Source organism: Osmia lignaria, chromosome 5, assembly GCF_051020975.1.
Source record: "Osmia lignaria lignaria isolate PbOS001 chromosome 5, iyOsmLign1, whole genome shotgun sequence".
In the NCBI taxonomy this organism is placed as follows: domain Eukaryota; kingdom Metazoa; phylum Arthropoda; class Insecta; order Hymenoptera; family Megachilidae; genus Osmia; species Osmia lignaria.
This window is the reverse complement of record NC_135036.1, coordinates 10,849,259-10,868,426: the sequence shown is the minus strand read 5'-3', so window position 1 is coordinate 10,868,426 and position 19,168 is coordinate 10,849,259. Positions and strand designations below refer to the sequence as shown.

At 34.3% G+C, this 19,168-nt stretch overlaps 6 protein-coding genes across 12 annotated transcripts; 3 read left to right on the top strand and 3 right to left on the bottom strand.

The window, feature by feature from the left end:
- Positions 1–163: 163 nt before the first annotated feature.
- LOC117604725 (uncharacterized) lies at positions 164–1,293 on the bottom strand. Of its 2 annotated transcripts, XM_034325129.2 has the most exons (3): positions 872–1,293; positions 454–624; positions 164–283 (listed from the first exon to the last, which is right to left on the bottom strand). In XM_034325129.2, exons 1-2 carry the CDS (start codon positions 1,098–1,100, stop codon positions 494–496), a joined length of 360 nt encoding a protein of 119 aa, XP_034181020.1. In that variant the 5' UTR covers positions 1,101–1,293; the 3' UTR covers positions 164–283; positions 454–493. The 2 variants fall into 2 exon arrangements, with proteins under 2 accessions (XP_034181020.1, XP_034181018.1); XM_034325127.2 differs by lacking the exon at positions 164–283 and having other exon boundaries at positions 366–624.
- Positions 1,294–1,592: 299 nt separating this feature from the next.
- mRpL23 (mitochondrial ribosomal protein L23) lies at positions 1,593–3,045 on the top strand. Its single transcript, XM_034325126.2, has 4 exons — positions 1,593–1,749; positions 1,846–2,119; positions 2,216–2,378; positions 2,482–3,045. The coding sequence occupies exons 1-3, from the start codon at positions 1,736–1,738 to the stop codon at positions 2,369–2,371; spliced, it is 444 nt and encodes a 147-aa protein (XP_034181017.1). The 5' UTR covers positions 1,593–1,735; the 3' UTR covers positions 2,372–2,378; positions 2,482–3,045.
- LOC117604726 (uncharacterized protein CG13380) lies at positions 2,551–2,990 on the bottom strand. The gene is made up of 2 exons (XM_034325132.2): positions 2,799–2,990; positions 2,551–2,671 (listed from the first exon to the last, which is right to left on the bottom strand). Exons 1-2 carry the CDS (start codon positions 2,988–2,990, stop codon positions 2,600–2,602), a joined length of 264 nt encoding a protein of 87 aa, XP_034181023.1. The 3' UTR covers positions 2,551–2,599.
- Positions 3,046–3,716: 671 nt separating the features above from the next.
- Positions 3,717–6,731, top strand: TTLL1B (Tubulin tyrosine ligase-like 1B). Of its 2 annotated transcripts, none has more exons than XM_034325111.2 (9): positions 3,717–4,037; positions 4,476–4,607; positions 4,676–4,741; positions 5,024–5,202; positions 5,269–5,455; positions 5,516–5,717; positions 5,788–6,018; positions 6,432–6,541; positions 6,596–6,731. In XM_034325111.2, exons 1-9 carry the CDS (start codon positions 4,027–4,029, stop codon positions 6,729–6,731), a joined length of 1,254 nt encoding a protein of 417 aa, XP_034181002.1. In that variant the 5' UTR covers positions 3,717–4,026. The 2 variants fall into 2 exon arrangements, with proteins under 2 accessions (XP_034181002.1, XP_034181001.1); XM_034325110.2 differs by lacking the exon at positions 3,717–4,037 and adding an exon at positions 4,082–4,295.
- A 393-nt stretch (positions 6,732–7,124) lies between these two features.
- On the top strand, positions 7,125–14,290 carry LOC117604708 (atrial natriuretic peptide receptor 1). 5 transcript variants are annotated; one of them, XM_076688382.1, is made up of 19 exons: positions 7,125–7,260; positions 7,871–8,039; positions 9,226–9,391; positions 9,590–9,664; positions 9,836–10,115; positions 10,172–10,281; positions 10,337–10,525; positions 10,597–10,817; positions 11,035–11,274; positions 11,341–11,467; positions 11,526–11,734; positions 11,790–11,940; positions 12,104–12,263; positions 12,344–12,504; positions 12,582–12,748; positions 12,824–12,970; positions 13,159–13,351; positions 13,417–13,690; positions 13,771–14,290. In XM_076688382.1, exons 1-19 carry the CDS (start codon positions 7,125–7,127, stop codon positions 14,055–14,057), a joined length of 3,462 nt encoding a protein of 1,153 aa, XP_076544497.1. In that variant the 3' UTR covers positions 14,058–14,290. The 5 variants fall into 5 exon arrangements, with proteins under 5 accessions (XP_076544497.1, XP_076544496.1, XP_076544495.1 ...); XM_076688381.1 differs by lacking the exon at positions 7,125–7,260 and having other exon boundaries at positions 7,363–8,039; positions 11,790–11,949; positions 13,417–13,524; positions 13,580–13,690; positions 13,771–13,911; XM_076688380.1 differs by lacking the exon at positions 7,125–7,260 and having other exon boundaries at positions 7,363–8,039; positions 11,035–11,199; positions 11,790–11,949.
- LOC117604720 (zinc finger TRAF-type-containing protein 1 homolog) lies at positions 14,272–19,058 on the bottom strand. The gene is made up of 6 exons (XM_034325121.2): positions 18,668–19,058; positions 15,809–16,047; positions 15,530–15,741; positions 15,112–15,272; positions 14,819–15,021; positions 14,272–14,721 (listed from the first exon to the last, which is right to left on the bottom strand). The coding sequence occupies exons 1-6, from the start codon at positions 18,899–18,901 to the stop codon at positions 14,694–14,696; spliced, it is 1,077 nt and encodes a 358-aa protein (XP_034181012.1). The 5' UTR covers positions 18,902–19,058; the 3' UTR covers positions 14,272–14,693.
- Between the last annotated feature and the right edge of the window lie 110 nt (positions 19,059–19,168).

Here is a 19,168-nt window from a genome sequence, read left to right as displayed (position 1 = left end):
GTGAAATTTTGAGGTTAACTAATATTGATCTATCGAAAACTTCTTAGTAGAAATAAAGTTAGTTTGTGGTTAATAGTTGAGTGTCTTTTTTTCTTTAATTAAATTTTCAAAACTTTCAGAGTAAAATTCCTCATAAACCTTCGAGTAGAAACGACTTCATATTCCCTGGGTTGATGCTGATAAAATGATGAATAATGATTCCAGAAGAACAAAGGTAAGACTGTCATGATACACAGCAGGAAGTATCATTTTCTTCTTCATTTATATCATAATAATTATTAAGCTGTGGGATAAAATTAATTTGTTAACTTCTCGTGAATTTCATTATGGAGTTTCGAGAAATTTAAATGTCACGCTATTTTCATTGATAAATTGTTTATTAAGGGCAATATAGTATATCTTTGATATCAAATTTTGTAAAATTCATGCAATAGAATATGGTTATTTCGGTACCTAGGTATGGCTTATAGTATCATATGGAAAATTTTCTTCTTTAATCGTCATCCTCTTCGCAGTAGTCCCATTCCTCTTCACGAGCATTCGGCCTAAGTAATTGTGGCGCAGTACACTCCGTGTTTCTTAAATTATTGCTATCACTTTTGGACGCCAAATTGCAAACAAATGCTAAAAAATAATTTGTAAAACTCACAAACTAGCAACCATCTTCGAAGGCACTATTTGAAGCGATAATGGCGCCAAAAAAATACTAATTGCCCTCTATGGGCTAAGTTAGGAACTAATTAGAAAGTGAACTTGACTTGGTCGGTAAAAGAGTTTTCTACTTAAAAAATAATCATAAATACCCCATATCTAAATGACCCCTTTTCTCATAAAATTTATATTAATTAATTAAAATAAATGAAAAGAAAACCTTTGATTTTGTCCATCAAACTTTCACCCGGTTCCTTTTCAATCGACTCATCGTCTTCGCTCGAACTCTGGTTGATATTTTGATAAATAGTGCATCCAATGTCCACCATATGATTAATTATAAATTGAATAGTACAAAGAACCATAACCAATAGTATTGGTAAGCATAAATTAGTTTCTACATCGTCCAGCAACAAGTTTAACCATTCCGGTAGCAAATCGTTGCTCATCTTTGATCAGGAACGTTTACGATGAGATCTTCTGAATATTAATTGATTCAGTCCTCAATTGTTTCCTTTATAAATATTCCTTCCACACTCGTTTCGTTATCAACTCGTTTTTAAAACAATTTCGTGAACCATATTCTTGTTACGAGTAATTTAGGCGAAAGGAAATCATTGCCGAAACACACTTGAAAAGCGTTACACCGGATCAAGAGTTGACTGTTTTATAAAATTGAGTATCGATTTAAAGTAAATTTCGATTATGGATATGTGGCGGCAACATTTAAAAATAAGAAGCTGTTACGAACATCATTACTGTTATTGAAATAAACATTTTCAGTAAATTAGGAAGAATTCACATTTCAATTTATTTAAATGAAAATAGATGTTCTTAACAAAAATTGTACTCGAAAAGATTCGGCTTAAATTTTAGTCGCATAAAATTGAAATAAACAACATAACTACCCTGATCGTAGTACGCTTTATCTGCCATCTATTTTGTACCAGTTATAGGTTATATTGTAACCTCTTTACTATGTTATGAATGAACGCATCATTTTAATGTTTATTTCATTACAAAAAATTTACTGACTGTATTGTTAAAATATATATGTATATAAACTTTTTTTGGTAAAGGCAAAATGTCTACTCGTTGGTAAATACGTAAATCATAACATTAATATTTATAAATTGTTTAGTATCAAGAAATGTTAGTTGCGGTTATTTTGCAACTTTTTAATCTGTTTTTCAGGTATCCTTTCTATCAAGCAGGTAATCCACAGCTTAGAATTTTCCTTCCAAATTTTTGGTTAAAACTTGTAACACCAGAACACAAACAACCAAGCAATGTAGTGACATTCCATTGTTCGATGGAAATGACAATGTTTGATGTAAAAAATTATTTAGAGAAGATCTATGATGTACATCCTATTAAAGTAAATACTAGAATTGCTCTTGGAAAAACATATATGCCTAGAAAGTATGTTTGTAAAGAAGATGATATAAAGATAGCTTATGTCACTTTAGTAAGTATAGGTGTTAATTTGTAATATTTGTTTTATTGATAAAATTTACATTAAACGTAAATATTTGGTAAGTTAAAGAAATTCATATAATTACAGCCTAAGGGTCAGACATTTACCTTTCCAACATTATTTCCCCCAGAGAAGGATAAAGATGAACAAGGGGAAAAACAAATGGATCAAATACAAAAGGAATTTAAGGAATTTTCAAAGAATAACAAAATACCAGGGGTTCCTAGTTGGTTTGCAGTGTAATAAACTTGTTAGTAGAATATTGAATAGAATAAAATTTGTTTAAATCAATTTATATTTTCTTTCTTTTATATTTTTACATTAGTTACAAGTATTAACTTAATGTTTAACAGTTTTATATTTAGATATACTATAAGTAGAATTAATAAGAAGAAAACAAAAACAGATATATATATATATATATATATATATATATATATATAACAAAACATGTAAGTATCTTATACGTATTCAAAACTCAGACAACATATGACCAAAAGATTTGCACTGAGGACATTGTGTAATATCAAACAGAAAAACAGTCTGAAAGAAAAAAAAAACATTATTAAAAAAACAAACATATAAAAAAAATTAACATAGCTAAACAGAAAATAAATAATATCTGTTAAGTTGTATTTATTTAACTGTATTGTAACTTAATAAAACATACCTGTGGATGAATAGGGCAAAAGTAACGTACTCTGCCTCTTGTCCAATATCCACAAACACTGCATAATACAAAACAGTATGGCCTGTAACACAGACATCTGTTTGATGGCACATTACTTTTGACAACTCCTCTCCCTCTTCCTATCCTTCCCATCACAGAATTCATTTTGCCAGGTTTTGGAGACAAATCCATTTTGGTCTTAATCCTATGCAAATTGTTCAATATCTATTAATATTTTTTTTTTCAAGCATATAATATAGAGTAATCCAGTCTTATAAAGAATATCCAATATCCTTGGAATCAGAGCATAAAACAATTAATTTGATTTGCTAGATACTTTCTAAAATACATTTTCGCGTTCATAATTGTATATAATTTTCGAAAGACGCATTTTGAATCGTAAATTCATGGCACAAATTCCTATGCGCAAACGTGATTCACTTGTTGCAATCGCGCCGCTTTCAGTACTCTTTAAGTACGGTTTAATTTCCGGTACGCAAGTAATAATCTTTGTACGTTGACATTTAACGTTTAATTCGTATGTCTTTAAGAAAATCAGCCACTTTCGGTAACACGGAACATCATTATGCTTATTGTCATCGAAGTAACACGCACTATTTCACGACTTATTTAAAATAAAAATAAGACTGATAAAAAAAGAATTACCTTCAAAGTCCTTTATTGCTGTATTTCTTCCTGAATCTTGTTGTATTTCTTACAATTTCTCAGTAACGTCAATGTAGTTAACGTTGTTCTTAAACGTTCGTCCTTTGTAATATGATATATCACACAATTATAGTAGCGTTATTGTAGCGACACTTCTGATAATGTATCCTACAACAAACTGCAAAACAAATGAATATTAATATAACACAAATTTAAGTTGTTACAAGCTCTTATTTCGTAGAAAACAGCCACAATCGCAGACGTCTTACCAGGCGAGAGACCACTGCGTTTCTGGCACATCGGTCGCTCTCCGGGTAAAGAATGAAAGACAAGTACCTGCCTAAGTCCGTGTCGTAAACACACTTGAAACGATTCTATTATGTTTTTTCCCACAAACATAAGGCATGCAAGTCAAACCCTACTCTGTCAGGAAATAACCAAATATATTCTTTGTTTCTAACAAGATCAATTTTCTATTAAATTATTTATTAACAAAGGCTGTCTACAGTGATCAAGATTATGTTCGATTTCGGATAGTGAAAATATCGCAACGCTAATAACTATGGCAAAAAGGTATACCGAAATGTTTATAACTGACCGTAACTGATCGATTAATGGGAAATTTGTAAATTAAAAATTAAGCATATTAAGGAATGAATAATTGGCTATTTGTAATTATGGTTAATTACGTTTCTCCCGTAAGCGGGAATATAAAATTATCGGGAATTTGTGTATCCCTGGGGAAATTGATTTAACAAAAATAATGGCGTCCGGCACGGTTACGGAAAATAAACGTTTCGCGAATTTGAATATATCCACGAACCATGGCAGGTAATAATAAATTAACGTAAAAATGAAATGGGCAATTAACATTTAGAAATCATATATGAACCGTTTACCAGTGCTTCGAAATCGAATAGATAGTTCGAAATAAAAAATCGAGACATTTTATAAAGAGAAAAAGAGATTAGTTATATTTTTTTTTTATAAAAGTTCTAAATATTCTTGCAGAATATCCACAATTGGAGCAGACAAGACAAAAGTCACATTTTGCACGGACGTGGACAAATCCGTGATAGTGCATAATTTTGAGAAGAGAGGATGGGTTCAAGTTGGTCCAGAAGACGATTGGAACTTCTATTGGTATTGATTTTATTTTTATAATAAAACAACGAAATTGTTCATTTTTTAAAACCATCATTGTGTTACAGGGCAGCTACTCAATCCTGCAGAAATATATTCAGCGTTGAAACGGGATACAGAATGGATGATAAACAGTCAGATATTTAATTTATAAAATACCGTATCAAAAATTATTAATGTCTCGATTATTTCCAAAATGATAAGACAAAGGATAGTTGAAGTCGATAAGTAGGAAATTACATTACCGACATCATTTCAAACATCTTTCATTCAGCACTAAAATTTCCCCTCAAACTTTGAAAATTATCTTTATTCTACTTTTTATGGAAATCATTTAACAATTTTGGGCAATTGAGATGTTAATAATTACTGATTCTGTATACTATTATTCTAAGTATATTTTAATTTTGTCTCAGAATAATTAATCACTTTCCAAATCACTATGAACTAACGAGAAAAGATCTGCTGGTGAAGAATATAAAACGGTACCGGAAGGAGTTGGAGCGTGAAGGTAATCCGCTTGCGGAAAGAGGCGACGGCCCGGGAAAATATCTTTATCTTGATTTCATTCCAGTAACATTTGTCTTACCAGCAGGTAAAATACATTTTAAACCATCAATGTAATCATCAACATTTTTTAACAATTTATATTTACTTGTAGATTACAATATGTTCGTAGAGGAATACAGGAAGTCGCCTCAAAGTACATGGATCATGAAACCGTGCGGCAAATCGCAGGGTGCAGGGATATTTCTAATCAATAAATTAAGTAAATTAAAGAGATGGTCTCGCGAGGCGAAAAACCCGTTTAATCCTAATCTGACGAAGGAATCATACGTTATATCTAGGTATATTTAAAATTACAAGATCTATTGAAGCGATAAATTAATGAAACTTTAAACGTGCAGGTATATTGATAATCCATTGTTAATTGGAGGCAAGAAATTCGATCTCCGATTATACGTTCTCATTACCTCCTTTCGTCCATTAAAAGCCTACCTCTTCAAGCTCGGATTTTGCCGCTTTTGTACAGTCAAATATGACACTAGCATACAAGAGCTGGATAACATGTACGTGCATCTTACCAACGTATCCGTTCAAAAGCATGGCGTGAGTATACAGATTGCTCCTATTGAAAAGCAAGGGAAAAGAATGTATGAAAAATTGGTCTTTGTCGTAGGAAGAATATAACAGTAAACATGGAGGTAAATTGAGTGTACATAATTTGAGACTGTATCTGGAAAGCACCCGTGGAAAAGCGGTTACAGGAAAGCTGTTCGCGAACATCACATGGTGCATCGTGCACTCTTTGAAAGCAGTTACTCCAGTTATGGCGACCGATCGACATTGCTTCGAGTGTTATGGCTACGATATCATCATTGATAACGATCTGAAGCCATGGCTTGTAGAGGTTCTTTCATATTCTCAAGTATAGCCGAGATAATTACTTATAATCGTAAATCGGTTGGTCCCTTGCAATCACGTTAGTGGTAATAATTGCTGGTGGCAGAGCAAGGGCAGATGGCCCTTTTAGCCTTCCAACAGTTTACGACTGGGTCGAGGTCCGAATTGGGACCTTGGCTCAGGGTACTTGAGCGAAAGGTTTAGTTAGGAAGACAATGGCTAGCGATTCCAGAGTCACTGAGCCATTGACCAGCTTTATTGGATTTATGGCTGGGACCCTTACGGTCTGCAGTTTTCGAAAAAGCCTATTGTAATTACAAACTTAAAGTCCAGATGCTAACAACTTGATGATGACTGGTGGCCCACGAGACACGTGGCTATCAGGTGTTGGAGAAAATTTCATTTTTTTTATATTTCCAGGTAAACGCATCTCCCTCATTGACCTCCACTACGGTGAACGATCGAATATTGAAGTACAAACTGATCGACAACATAATTTCAATTGTTGTACCACCTGATGGTGTTCCAGAGTAAGTCAAATATTTACACTGTCGTTGCTTGAATAAAACCTAAAATATTTTCAGTGTAAAATGGAACAAGTGTCCACCAGCTGAGGCATTGGGAAATTTCGAGCTTCTCTTGGACGAAGAATTATGTTCTCAAGAAGAGAAAGAGTATTCGTCCGGCAAATATCGAAGTTCTTCCAGCAAATGGAAATAAACGATGGACAATGAATTTAATTTATTAATTATTCTATAGATTTTTATTCGCGTTTGATCGAGAGGGAGTTCGGAACGCGAAGCATGCGTAGATACAACGCATGGTTCGTGGTATTCTGCTATCAAGGCGCATGTACCAAAATCTTCGAAATGCACATATTCTGAGCAGTTTATTTTGCTGATACACAGCTCAATCTCATCGTGACGCTGAAATTTTCTTTAATAATATATAATAGGAATTCTTGTGTAACGTTCAAATATCAAAACTGTTGAATTGTTTAACAAATACGTGATGCAGTGATTGGAACGCGCGATTCCTATTTTTTAGAAAAATAAATTGCAAGTTTAACTTGGTTTTAGTTTGAAGAAAACTGAGTCATGTGGATCGAATGGAATGTTTTGTGTTATTAAAATGATCTGGATAAAAAGAATGGAGAGTAGTTCATGTAAACAGATGTTTTCTATAAGTAGGAAATTGCTGATAGCCGCGATCGTTTATCAAACTTTCTGCTTCATCAGTGTTTCACCAGGTAAGACTCTATTGTATAACATTAACAACAACTGATATTTATTTTATTTATTTTGAGAGATCATTGTCTGATTAATGTTATTCAACAGGTATTCAAGCATACACTTCACTATATTTATAAGATATAAATTCAGAAATTAATCTTCAATATTCCATATCATGGAGCGGCAGTGAACGTGTTAAAAATGATTAAAAATATTAACAGAATTACGAACGCACATCCCTTCTAGCGACCCTGCTTTTTGGTGTCAAGAACACTTGCACGAATGAATGGAATAATCGTAGTTTCTGGGCGATTTGTTTCGACGGCTGGCACAACGACGACTTCTTCTACTTGTTTGAGTCCTGGCTCTTTTACAAACGCGCACAATTCTTTTTTATTAACTCTATAAAAAAAAACGAGTTGAGCTCGAGGTGCATGACTTGGTTCAAAATATTTACAATGAAACTTTGAATTTCAATTATAAATTGCCCAGGTGAAAGTAATATTATTTATCATATTGTTTAAATTTATGTTGGATTTATATCGCCATAACGCTATAGAATATAGCGTATACTTTATCTTTTACAATTCTGTTTTATATAATTCCTTTTTTATGTTGATTATCCAGAGAATTATGAGTACTCTCCGAGGGTGTACAACGTTGGTGTGCTGATGGCTTCTCATTTGAATAGTCCTTTCGATCTTGAGAGATGTGGACCAGCTGTCGACCTAGCCTTGGCCGAAGTGAACGACTTCTTAAGTGTTCACAATGTGCAATTGCGTAAAGTTCAAGGAAGGTGGGTCATCGTACATATTTTTTCTCCCTTCTACAATATTTTAAAAAAAAAAAGGGTATACGTGTCCTAAATACGCATACGCCTGACCCTGCGTGAATTGATTCGCTTTTGAACACGCGTTTTCATCCTTTCCATGCCGTTACATTAATTCAATTGAACCGACGTGGGCACAAAAAACAGGTCTCCCAATATCCGACGAGAAAATTTGTCGACTACCAGGCGATCGGAATTAAATGAAACAATAGCTGTACAAATTTCCTACAAAGTCAAAGGTTCTTGGATAAAAAAGTAAACTGCGAAGAGAATGAAAATTATGTGGTATTGATAAATCAAGGGTAATAAGTATTAACATTCAATATCAGATATTGAATCAAAATTCCATTGTAAGTATGTACCTAGTGCAAAGTATTGAATAACCCAGAGGAGGTAAAATAACAGGTGTAATTACGTTCCAATTCGTTAACGAAAGAAGAGAACGGCAAAAATCGTAAACGATAATTTCCCTGGCAACGATCAGTATTCAATCATTGCCCATTCACCTACACGATTAATCTATCATTATTCCGCGTTATTTACACTTGAAACGACACAATTATCCATCGATTCAATCTCGACTTCCTCGTGAATATTCATCCACAGTATCTGCAGATTTCCTTAAGCCGTTTCGATCGTTCATTTTCTTGTCCGAGTAATTTGATCACAAGGTGTGTAGACACTTTGAAACGTGACCATCCCACCAACTTGTTTATCCTCTGTTCCTTTCTGATTCTTATAAGTATTGTCGTGAACTCCCTTTTATTTTTACGCCGATAAAAGGATCGTATAGACGAAAAAAGAATCTACATGATACTGAAAGATTGCATTCCTTGGAAAAGGAAGCAGTTAGCGGTAAATATTGATGAAGGATCATCCTTTAATATCCTTCCTATACATCAACCCCGTTGTTTGTTCTTGTCTCTGACATTGACTGCCTTTTACAAGGATTTCAATCGATAATAAATGCTCTTTTCCGTGATTTCACCCCTTCAATTTACGGTACATGTGAAATTTTCTTTCAATGTATGGAATTGTTTGATTGAAACTAATTTAAGGGGAAGGAATATAAAGAGAGTCGCTCTTTTCTTTTATACGTTTATTTAAGATTAATACTTGTACAGAGGTTTAGTAATGTTTCATATATTTTTAGCTATCCATCCTGCAGCGGAGCCGCAGCACCCGGTTTAGCAGCCGACATGCACTTCCGGGACAACGTGATCGCTTTCATCGGTCCAGCTTGCGCCTTCGCCCTTGAACCTGTTGCAAGACTCGCGGCTTACTGGAACACTCCTATAATCACAGGAATGGGTGATCAAGTATGCCTCTTCTATCTTAACCCTTTCAGTTAATGACACTGATCAACTAGAGCGAGATTCGCTCTAAAAAAGAAAATTTTTCGATAACTCTTACCGTTTGGCTAAATGCTACAACCCCCTTATCAAGATTTTCAATCTTAGATATAGGTTGGCTAATAACTGATGCGTTTTTTTTTTTTTTTTTGTTTAATAACGAAGCCACCGTCGGAAGGTGAACTATCCGTAACATCAGGCATCCTTGGAAGAATCAATAAATGGAAGAACGAGAGCTCGGTAATAAGATAAAATCTTGTTATTTGCTTAATTATCGCGTGCATGAACACGAGAAGCCTGATCCTTTATCCTCGTGTTTACGACCCTATTAGCGTTTTTAATTAGCCAGCCTGCTCGTTAAGGTGCATCTAAAGAAGACACCCATTCTCACGACTTTATATCCTTTCCAAGGGAATTTTCAAGGACAAAAGCAAGTATCCAACTTTAACTAGAATGTCTTATTGCCAATGCCGTCTTCGACTGGTGTTCTCCAGTATATTTAAAGAATTCGGATGGTCCCACGTGGCGCTGCTATTGGACAGATCTGATTTATTCTCATGGACAGTTGGTAAAAACTTGGAGTACGGATTACGGAAAGAAGGATTGCTAAAGTTTGTCAGAGAACTGGATGGTAACTCGGAAGATGAACCTTATCAATTTTATTTGCGCGATGCCAGCATGTATGCCAGAGGTAAGTAAGCTTCTCTTAGACAAGGGGAAGTGTATCATCGTCACTCGTGTCCACAGTGGTGATTCTCAGCGTCCGAGGTACCCTTGTCAGGAAATTCATGCTGGCTGCTCATGATCTAGGGATGACTAAGGGTGACTGGGCGTTCCTTGACGTGGAAATATTTCAGGTAAATCAAACGATCCACCCTACTCTTTCAGATAATTAATCGTCATTCAAATTAGGGTTCCTATTGGGGTGACCACGATTGGGAGCTCGGCGACGAGGATGACGCTGTCGCCAGGAAAGCGTACGAGGCTCTTTTAAGAGTGTCTCTTTTGCAACCCACAAGTCCAAGATTCCAGGATTTCGCTGAGACTGTCCGTCAAAGAGCTTTAACAGACTACAGTTACTCGTTCTCAGAAGGAGAGGAAGTAATCCATAGATTCTGTATAATAAAAATTAAAAAAAAACAAAGGTGTCTAATTAATATCCTACTTTACAGGTGAACTTCTTCATAGGAGCCTTCTATGATGGCGTATATTTGTTGGGGATAGCTTTGAACGAAACTCTGTCGCAAGGAGGAGACATCAGAGACGGTATATCTATAACCAGGAGAATGTGGGACCGAGATTTCATTGGTATTACAGGACACGTGAGGATTGACGACAATGGAGACCGTGACGCGGATTACAGTATCTTGGATTTGGATCCCATCACGGGAAGGTCAGCAGCAATTAAGCCAGCCATTCGTTGATCCGTTTGCAATGCTAATCAAGCTCCATTCTGAGGGCAACTGCCGTGATGGAATTCGGTTGGATAACTTATGAGATTCCCCTTGATTTCCTTCCAGACATGTGAAGCGAGCGCAATTAGATACGTTTGTTTCAATCGATCGCCTGATGAGAACGCTATACAGAAATAATTATGTCGAAATTCACAGGTTCGAGGTGGTCGCTCATTACCTGGGATTGAACCGAGAATATAGTCCAGTCTCTGGTAAGAAGATTCATTGGCCTGGAGGTAGAGAAGGTCCACCCGCGGATGTTCCAGAATGCGGTTTCTTGGAAAACGATCCTGCTTGCACTTCCAGAACGGAAGCGTACACGTTTGTAGCTTACACCAGCCTGACACTTGCCGTGTTTTTACTCGTTGCTGTTACCGCAACATGCGTGCTGTATCGGTAGTTATACTTTGAGACATCTGAAGGGAGAAGATATTCGCGTAAACTTATTCCCCTCTTTTGTAGACACTTGAGATTATCAGCTGATCTGAACAACATGTCTTGGAGAATCAGACCGGAAGAGCTACTTCTTGAAATAGGGAGACCCGTCTCTTCGAAGATTAATTTACATCAGGCTATATCCGACGTGAACGTAAGTAATCTATATATTCAGCTAAAAGGATTAACACGAAGAGAATTAATTTCAATAGAATTTTGGATTGGAACAACGTATTCGTCGAGGATCACAGTTTAGTTATGAATCTCTACCACCGACCACGGTATTCACTACCGTTGGAATTTATAAAGGTGAAAGGGTGGCAATTAAGAAAATCACCAAGAAGAAAGTGGTCGACGTCACGAAGAAGCTTCTGTGGGAGATTAAACAAGTTCGAGATGTTACTTCTGAAAATACTGTCAGGTATATGAATTTATAAAGTAAGTTTTTTGGTAGATTAAATATTTGGAACTTCCAGGTTTATCGGTGCTTGTCTCTGTTCTCCTTCGCCGACGGTCTTGATCCTGACAGAGTACTGTCCGCGAGGATCCTTGAAGGATGTGCTTGAGAATGATGCTATAAAATTGGATTGGAATTTTCGAATGTCTTTGATTCACGACATCGTCAAGGTAGAGCAGGTGCAGAGCTTCAGCTACACGTTCATTTCATTTTCAATATAAATCTCTCTTTTTTAATATCTTTGATCATTATTCTCATATTTTCATTAATACTGCTTTATGATTCTAAAAGGACAATAAGGGGGATAGATATGAATTCTTTGTACTTTTATAGGGAATGTCTTATCTCCATGCCAGTGAAGTTTCAGCTCATGGAAAGCTTCGCTCCTGCAATTGTTTGATCGATGGTCGTTTCGTTCTAAAGATCTCAGACTTCGGTCTGAAAACTCTTACGACCCCTTCAGACTTGATTATGGATGATAATTATTATACTAGTATGTAAAAATCAGTTCCCCTATGAGGAGTTAAGAGCTCGTTAATTAAGAATTATTTGTTTATAATTATTCTCTGACAGAATTACTGTGGATCGCGCCAGAACTTTTACCATTAACTGTGACACCAGGAAGCGTGGCTACTCAGAAAGGGGATGTTTACAGTTTTGCGATTATTTTAGAGGAAATTGTTGTTCGAGGAGGTCCATACGAAACTGTTAAGGCATTCGTGTCTTCCCAAGAAGTATAATAAGAATTCTGTACACTTAACATCGTTTATCATTAAAGGATTTATTAATTGTCTACTCGTTTTACATATAGATTGTAAACAGAGTTGCAGCATCCGAAATACCACCGTTTAGACCGGAAGTAATGCCGAAGGACTGTCCACCAGATATTTTATCCTTGATGGAGAGATGCTGGAACGAGATACAGGAGGAACGACCAACTTTTCATACGATTCGTGGAACGATACGTGGCATTATGAAGTGAGCTTTTATATCACAATGAAAAAAAAAAATTGATGCCTAATTGAGGAGCAACATTATTTTACAATATTACAGAGGTTACTGTGAAAATTTAATGGATGACTTGTTAAGACGAATGGAACAGTATGCAAACAATTTGGAAGCTCTGGTTGAAGAAAAAACAGAACAATTGAGTTTAGAGAAACGACGAAGCGAAGAACTTCTGTATCAAGTACTTCCAAGGTAATTAACACTTTAACATGCAGGGTGTTAATTGGATATTATTTATTATCGAAGGACCCCGAAGTGCCTTCAAGGGCCATTCTCCTGCACCTGGTATTTCAATGGAACATACCTGAGAAATATCCCAATTATCGTGCCATAAACCTATCAGCACTGTTTAACCAAACACCATCATTGTTCTTTCTCAGGCAAGTGGCGTGTCAGCTAATGGCCGGGGAACTGGTACAACCAGAACAGTTTGAATGCGTGACAATTTACTTTAGCGACATCGTTGGTTTTACGGCCCTTTGTGCGCAAAGCACCCCCATGGAGGTGGTTGATTTTCTTAACGACCTTTACAGTACCTTTGATCGTATCATTGAATTCTATGACGTTTACAAGGTAAATCTTTGTACCACTTATGTATAAAATATTATTTATTTATTATTTTTACTTTATATGATAAGGTGGAGACAATAGGAGACGCTTACATGGTAGTATCCGGTCTACCAGAAAGAAACGGTGATGAACACGCCAGAGAAATTGGTTTGATGGCTTTGGCAATTCTCGATTCGGTACGCTCTTTCACTATAATGCACAAACAAAACACACAACTGAGCGTTAGAATAGGTGTTCACAGTGGGCCAGTTTGTGCTGGTGTTGTGGGTCAAAAGATGCCCCATTACTGTCTATTTGGTGACACAGTGAATACAGCATCAAGGATGGAATCTTCAGGATTGCGTAAGTTAAGACTGTTTTTACAGGAGATCTATTAATTTTAATTGATGCAACACCAATGTTAATTTTTATATTTAACACAGCTCTATGTATACATGTGTCGGAAGCAACGAAATGCATACTGGATAAATTTGGAACGTTTGATTTGGAGCTAAGGGGCGAGGTGGAGTTAAAAGGAAAAGGTAAAGTTACTTCTTATTGGTTAAAGGGTTGTTCAGAACCTGATCCAAGACCCCCAAGTCCAAAATATCGTAAGCATAGCGTTAGTACGCCGGAAAACAATCTGAATCCTTTAATTTTCCCACCGAACAACATTAACGGCCTCAAAACAAATAACAACACGTTTATTAATTTGTCCGAGTTACAATAGAACGAATGATTTTAATGATGCTCAAGGGTAAAATAATAGAATGTCGTAATTATAATAAATTTATTTAAATTTCTTCTATTACAATATCAATTCAGGATTTTACATCAATAACATTTAATTTAATATACATAAATAGAAGAATCTTTAATAGGCTTTTGTCGACAGGCATGTGCATTAAATTGATTTTTAATCGATGATTCGACGAAATGTAAGATTCTTTATTTTTTTTTTTTTCATATGCAACAGCTATGATATATCAATGATTACAATTTAATACACATGTCTAACAACAATAATCTACATAAAGCTTGCATTCAACGTAAATTTTTGGTAATGTTTTCCAAATGAAATTGAACAAAACTAAACTTGATCTGTCAAGTATTTGCGGTATTATAATGCTACACTTTTCCGTGTTATACTGTTCTGTAATAACACAGTGTATCATTTTATTGTAATATGCGTATAGACTACAGCAGAATTAGCATCTTTTATTTTAATTATTATTACGATTAAAGGCTACTAATAATTGATTATAAACCTCTGTGTAATCTATATTTTTATCACTGTTAAATCTAAAAAGATGTGTCAATTATTCAATCGCCGTAAAATCTTGACAACAAGAATTATCGTGTCCGACTACTTGGATGCCAAGAACATAATTAGTCTGAAACAGAGAAACAGAGTAGGTGGCTTATTAGAATTCTGTATTAAATATATTTTATTTCAACAATCAATTGATTTCTTTGACGACTAACTCTTACCTGAAACTAATAGCTCTTGCAGCAAGAAGTCTATTGCACTCTGCAGTATCAGGTAAAGGTAAAGGTAAATAAGGACTTTCGTTTTCTTGGTCGGTGAATTCAAATCTGTGAATTCTCGGTTGCACTTTCATGTCTCCGAAAGGTCCTTTCAGTATCAAATAGTGAAGCGGTAATGGATACGTCGTTTTCGTTTTTAAAATCAGCTACAGAGTAATAATGACTTGAATTTAATTCCTTTCAATTTGAAACACTTTTATATATATATATATATATACATTGAAACGTCTACATACTTGATAAGTCATATCCCTTTCTGAACTCTGAGTAGGATCGCGTTGACTGTTATTAATTCTTGCCTTTACAACCCATTGATTGTTAAACGCCGTGAAACGAGATGTTTCATAAAATAATTTATGAACAAACTCGTCTGTGCGATAGGGCTTCATTTGTAGATCTATACAAACAAAATTCTACAAATAGCTTACATCATTTATAAAAAGAAACGATGAAATACCTAATCTATTAAAAGTTTCAATACAAATATAGATAAATATGATTTTAATCGAATCCCTGCTGCTGCTAAAGAAGAAGACAAAAAGAAAAACAAAGGTGTAAAATATATTTCTACAAAGATGTTTATTCTACGGATTTGGATGTAAAGAGATTAAAGAAGAGTTTCAGAGCCTTAATGCACGAGATACGGATACAGACCGTTGAATGTGATTTTCTCGTAGGACAAAAGGTCAAAGACATTGTCATAGAGCCTACGTTCTTCAAGGGTACGGGCATCGATGTCCCGCAATGCTTCCATAACATCCAACCCTGAACGATGAGGATGAACGCAATGCGCCTCGTGTTCTGGACGCTCATGATTTGGTCCACGCCAAGGGCAACCGATCCTACTGTATTTGCAGCTAGATATTCTGTGTACATACAAGAAACAATATGAGCATAACGTTGTTCAGTTATAATTATCAATACTGATTTTACCTTTCTTCGCACATTGTCTCTTCATGACGTTCCAAAGAGTTTCGTGGAAACTCCTTTGCACAATATTGACATTCTGCTGGCAACTCAGAAACAGCTTTCTCAACTGCCAAATTTCGAGATGGAGACGTTCTGCTAATCTCGATTCTGCAGTTGGGACACGTTGCCATTTCATCTCTTAGTCTGGCATCTGCGAGGACATGAGTGAAGCAACCAGCACACATCAAGTGTCCATTTGTACACTGTGAACATTGTTGCAGTATGTTTTACTAGCATTCTTAGATTTCAATTTTGTTTATTGAAGGTTTAATTGTAGTTTTGTTATAAATGTTATCAGCCTGCAGTAAATTTTTAAGTATGTATAGCTCTGTGCAAAATTTCTGTTATTCTTGGTATAAAGTTTTAAGTAATAATAATAAAAAAAATGAAGTAGTATTCTTGATTTTAATCATTTTTCATTTTGCACAAGCTATCATACCAGATTTTTTATTTCTGTAACAAATAGATACATCCCTTACAACATTAATCAAACTAGAATAACAAAACTAATGTCATGTATATTACCATGATTTGATGTTTTTAAACCTGAAACACAAAATTGTAATAATACTATTAATAATTCAAGTTAATCATTTGCAAAACCAGTAGGTTTTAAAACAATGCGAATATCATCAAAGCAACTGTCATTAATGCTGCCAATATTGATAATAGAAAGGAATAGAAAAGGATAATGATGCATAGGATAAGTGAAAAAGGGTGTCGTATGTGAAATAACTAAGTAATAACCTTTAAGAATATTTATTTTGTTTAATGCTTTCCAACTATACATGTTATACAGATTTTCTGGAAAATGCGCTTTCTCTCTCTCACTCTCACTCTCTCACTATTTATTATAATTGATAAACATTAATTTTCGCATGGGTCTACAATAACTTTACCTAGTAACTAGTTTTTAACTTTCCTCATTTTGATTACTTCTTACAATAAACACAATACTTTATGATAAAAAAGGTGGTGTTATATTATGTACTAAAGGCTATAAAAAATTTAGTGACTTAAATAGCTTCCTTTCATTTTTTTTTTAAAGTTTTCTAATTGACTTTATTGGAGTATCAACCAGAATGAAGTTAGAATTTAAATGATTTGCGTCATATAGGTGTCTACATGTTCACAAATGCATGAATACAACGTTCAAACTTGCGTACTATAGTAAATAAAAGTGGTACAGTGCTGAACTGCGCACTAAATAACTTACATGTATGCATTTCTATTATGATAGAATAAACGCAACATTCTTCCCACTGTTTTAAAGTGAATCAGGGCACTGAATATTAAGTATGTTACATATATATATATATAATATATCTTTGTTAATAAAATTGAAAAAGGAATTGAAAACAAAATATAATAAAGTACAGATGGAATGAAATGCTACAAAGTTAATTATAGAGGAGTTTCTGCAAATAAAAGTTACTAAAAAAATGGGATTATTATTGGGACATGCATACATACAATAATTCTCTTTAATATAGTATATCTGTATTTATTTTTCGCATGATTTAAAACTTCGCATTAATTTACACTGTTATGAGAATTACTTGACATGCATGCATAAATATGTTTATTGCAATTAATATGATATCACTTTACAGTATAAACTATAAAAAAAAAAGTTTATCTGGTTGTATGTTTACCTCAATATTAAATGTTCAGAAATTTCATTTTAAAAGATTATTTTGTAAAAGACCTTAAATCACATGAAGTCTCTAAGTTTCATAATTATATATTTAACAACAAATAATAATAATAATCATAATGACTTTAGTGTTCATATTAAGCAAATTAAAAGCTGTTCTTCATACATCTGTCCTTTTTTTTTTTTTTTTTTTCCAAGTATTTAATACCATTTCTATTAGGATAAACATATATTACCTACCTGTAATTATATTATTACTATCTTAAAGAAGACAATACTAATAAATAATTTAAAGATTTTAATAATACAATAATAAAAATAGTTTATGATTGCCTTAAATACTTATAAGATCAGAACTTAAACAAAACTATATTTTTGTATAACTATTAACATCATTTGCCTGCAAATATTAGAAAAATAAAGATCTTATTGTGAGGATAAACTATGTTACAATCATCAAGAGAAAAGGAGGGTAAGAAAACTGGGAAGAGTGAGAGAGAAAGAATTTAACACAGAAATGAAGTACTATTAATGACTATTGTTAATCAATTAAAAAACAATCGCAATATGGAAAATATATCGCTAAAGTAAGTTACAAATGATAAACGATAAAAAAAAAAAGTCCAGAATTTTCTGCGTTTCTTTTTAAATATGAATATCCGTCAGAATATATTTTTTCGTTTTCGCAATTTAAATTATATAAAAAATAAAAATGTATCCTATACTTCAAGAATAACAAAAAAAATTTATACTGTTTTTTTTATCATCATCGGTATATTCTTTTGCATATGTTCAACTTTACTACCGACACAAAATACAACTAAAAAACAACAAAAGACGATTTCGGACGAAGGAACATCAAGAAATGATCATAGTGCACAGTGTGCAATCAAACACCATTAGAAATATTACTTTATCTAATAATATCTATACGTACTTGTATGTAGGTATATGTATACATATTTCAATGAGTAACAAGAAGTCACCCATCGACCTCGGGTGAAAATGTCGGATGCAAAGAATGGACATCGTTACAAAAAACGATTGCTAATGTTAAGACACGGAACATCAATCGAAAGGACGCACATTTGTAAATTCATAATATATCGAAGGGTTCTATACTATACAATACATATTATATCGAAGGGAAAATATGAAAAACTTACCTGATAGACAGCTGCCTTGGGTAAATCGAGGCAAACTGCGCAGCAGAGGATGCCACCCAAACGGTGCTCCAATTTCTGTTCGGTTTTCCCATCGTTCCTTGACACTTTTCGACGCTTTTTGTCAGGCTCGAGAAAATCTTCTATTTTCTCAAGATCGTCGCGAATCGGAGTAGCCGGGGGGGCTTGCTCCGAAACGCTACTCGACGGTACAGCTTCGTTGTTCGGGTCCGCCATATTGATTGTTTTGATTTTTCCACCGAACGAGTGTGAGAAATGCGCAGATGTCAAACACAGACCACGTAATAGTCTCCTAGATAGAGACAACACCGATCCGATACTTGTTTGCAATTTTATCGAATCAGTCGATGTCTCGTTCAAAATTTCAAATTAAAACATGTAAAAAATTATCATGATACTCGATTACTTTACAAAATAGTTTCATACATACATTATATAAAAAATAACCTTATTTTTAAGTAACAGAAAGAAGAGAAAAAATGC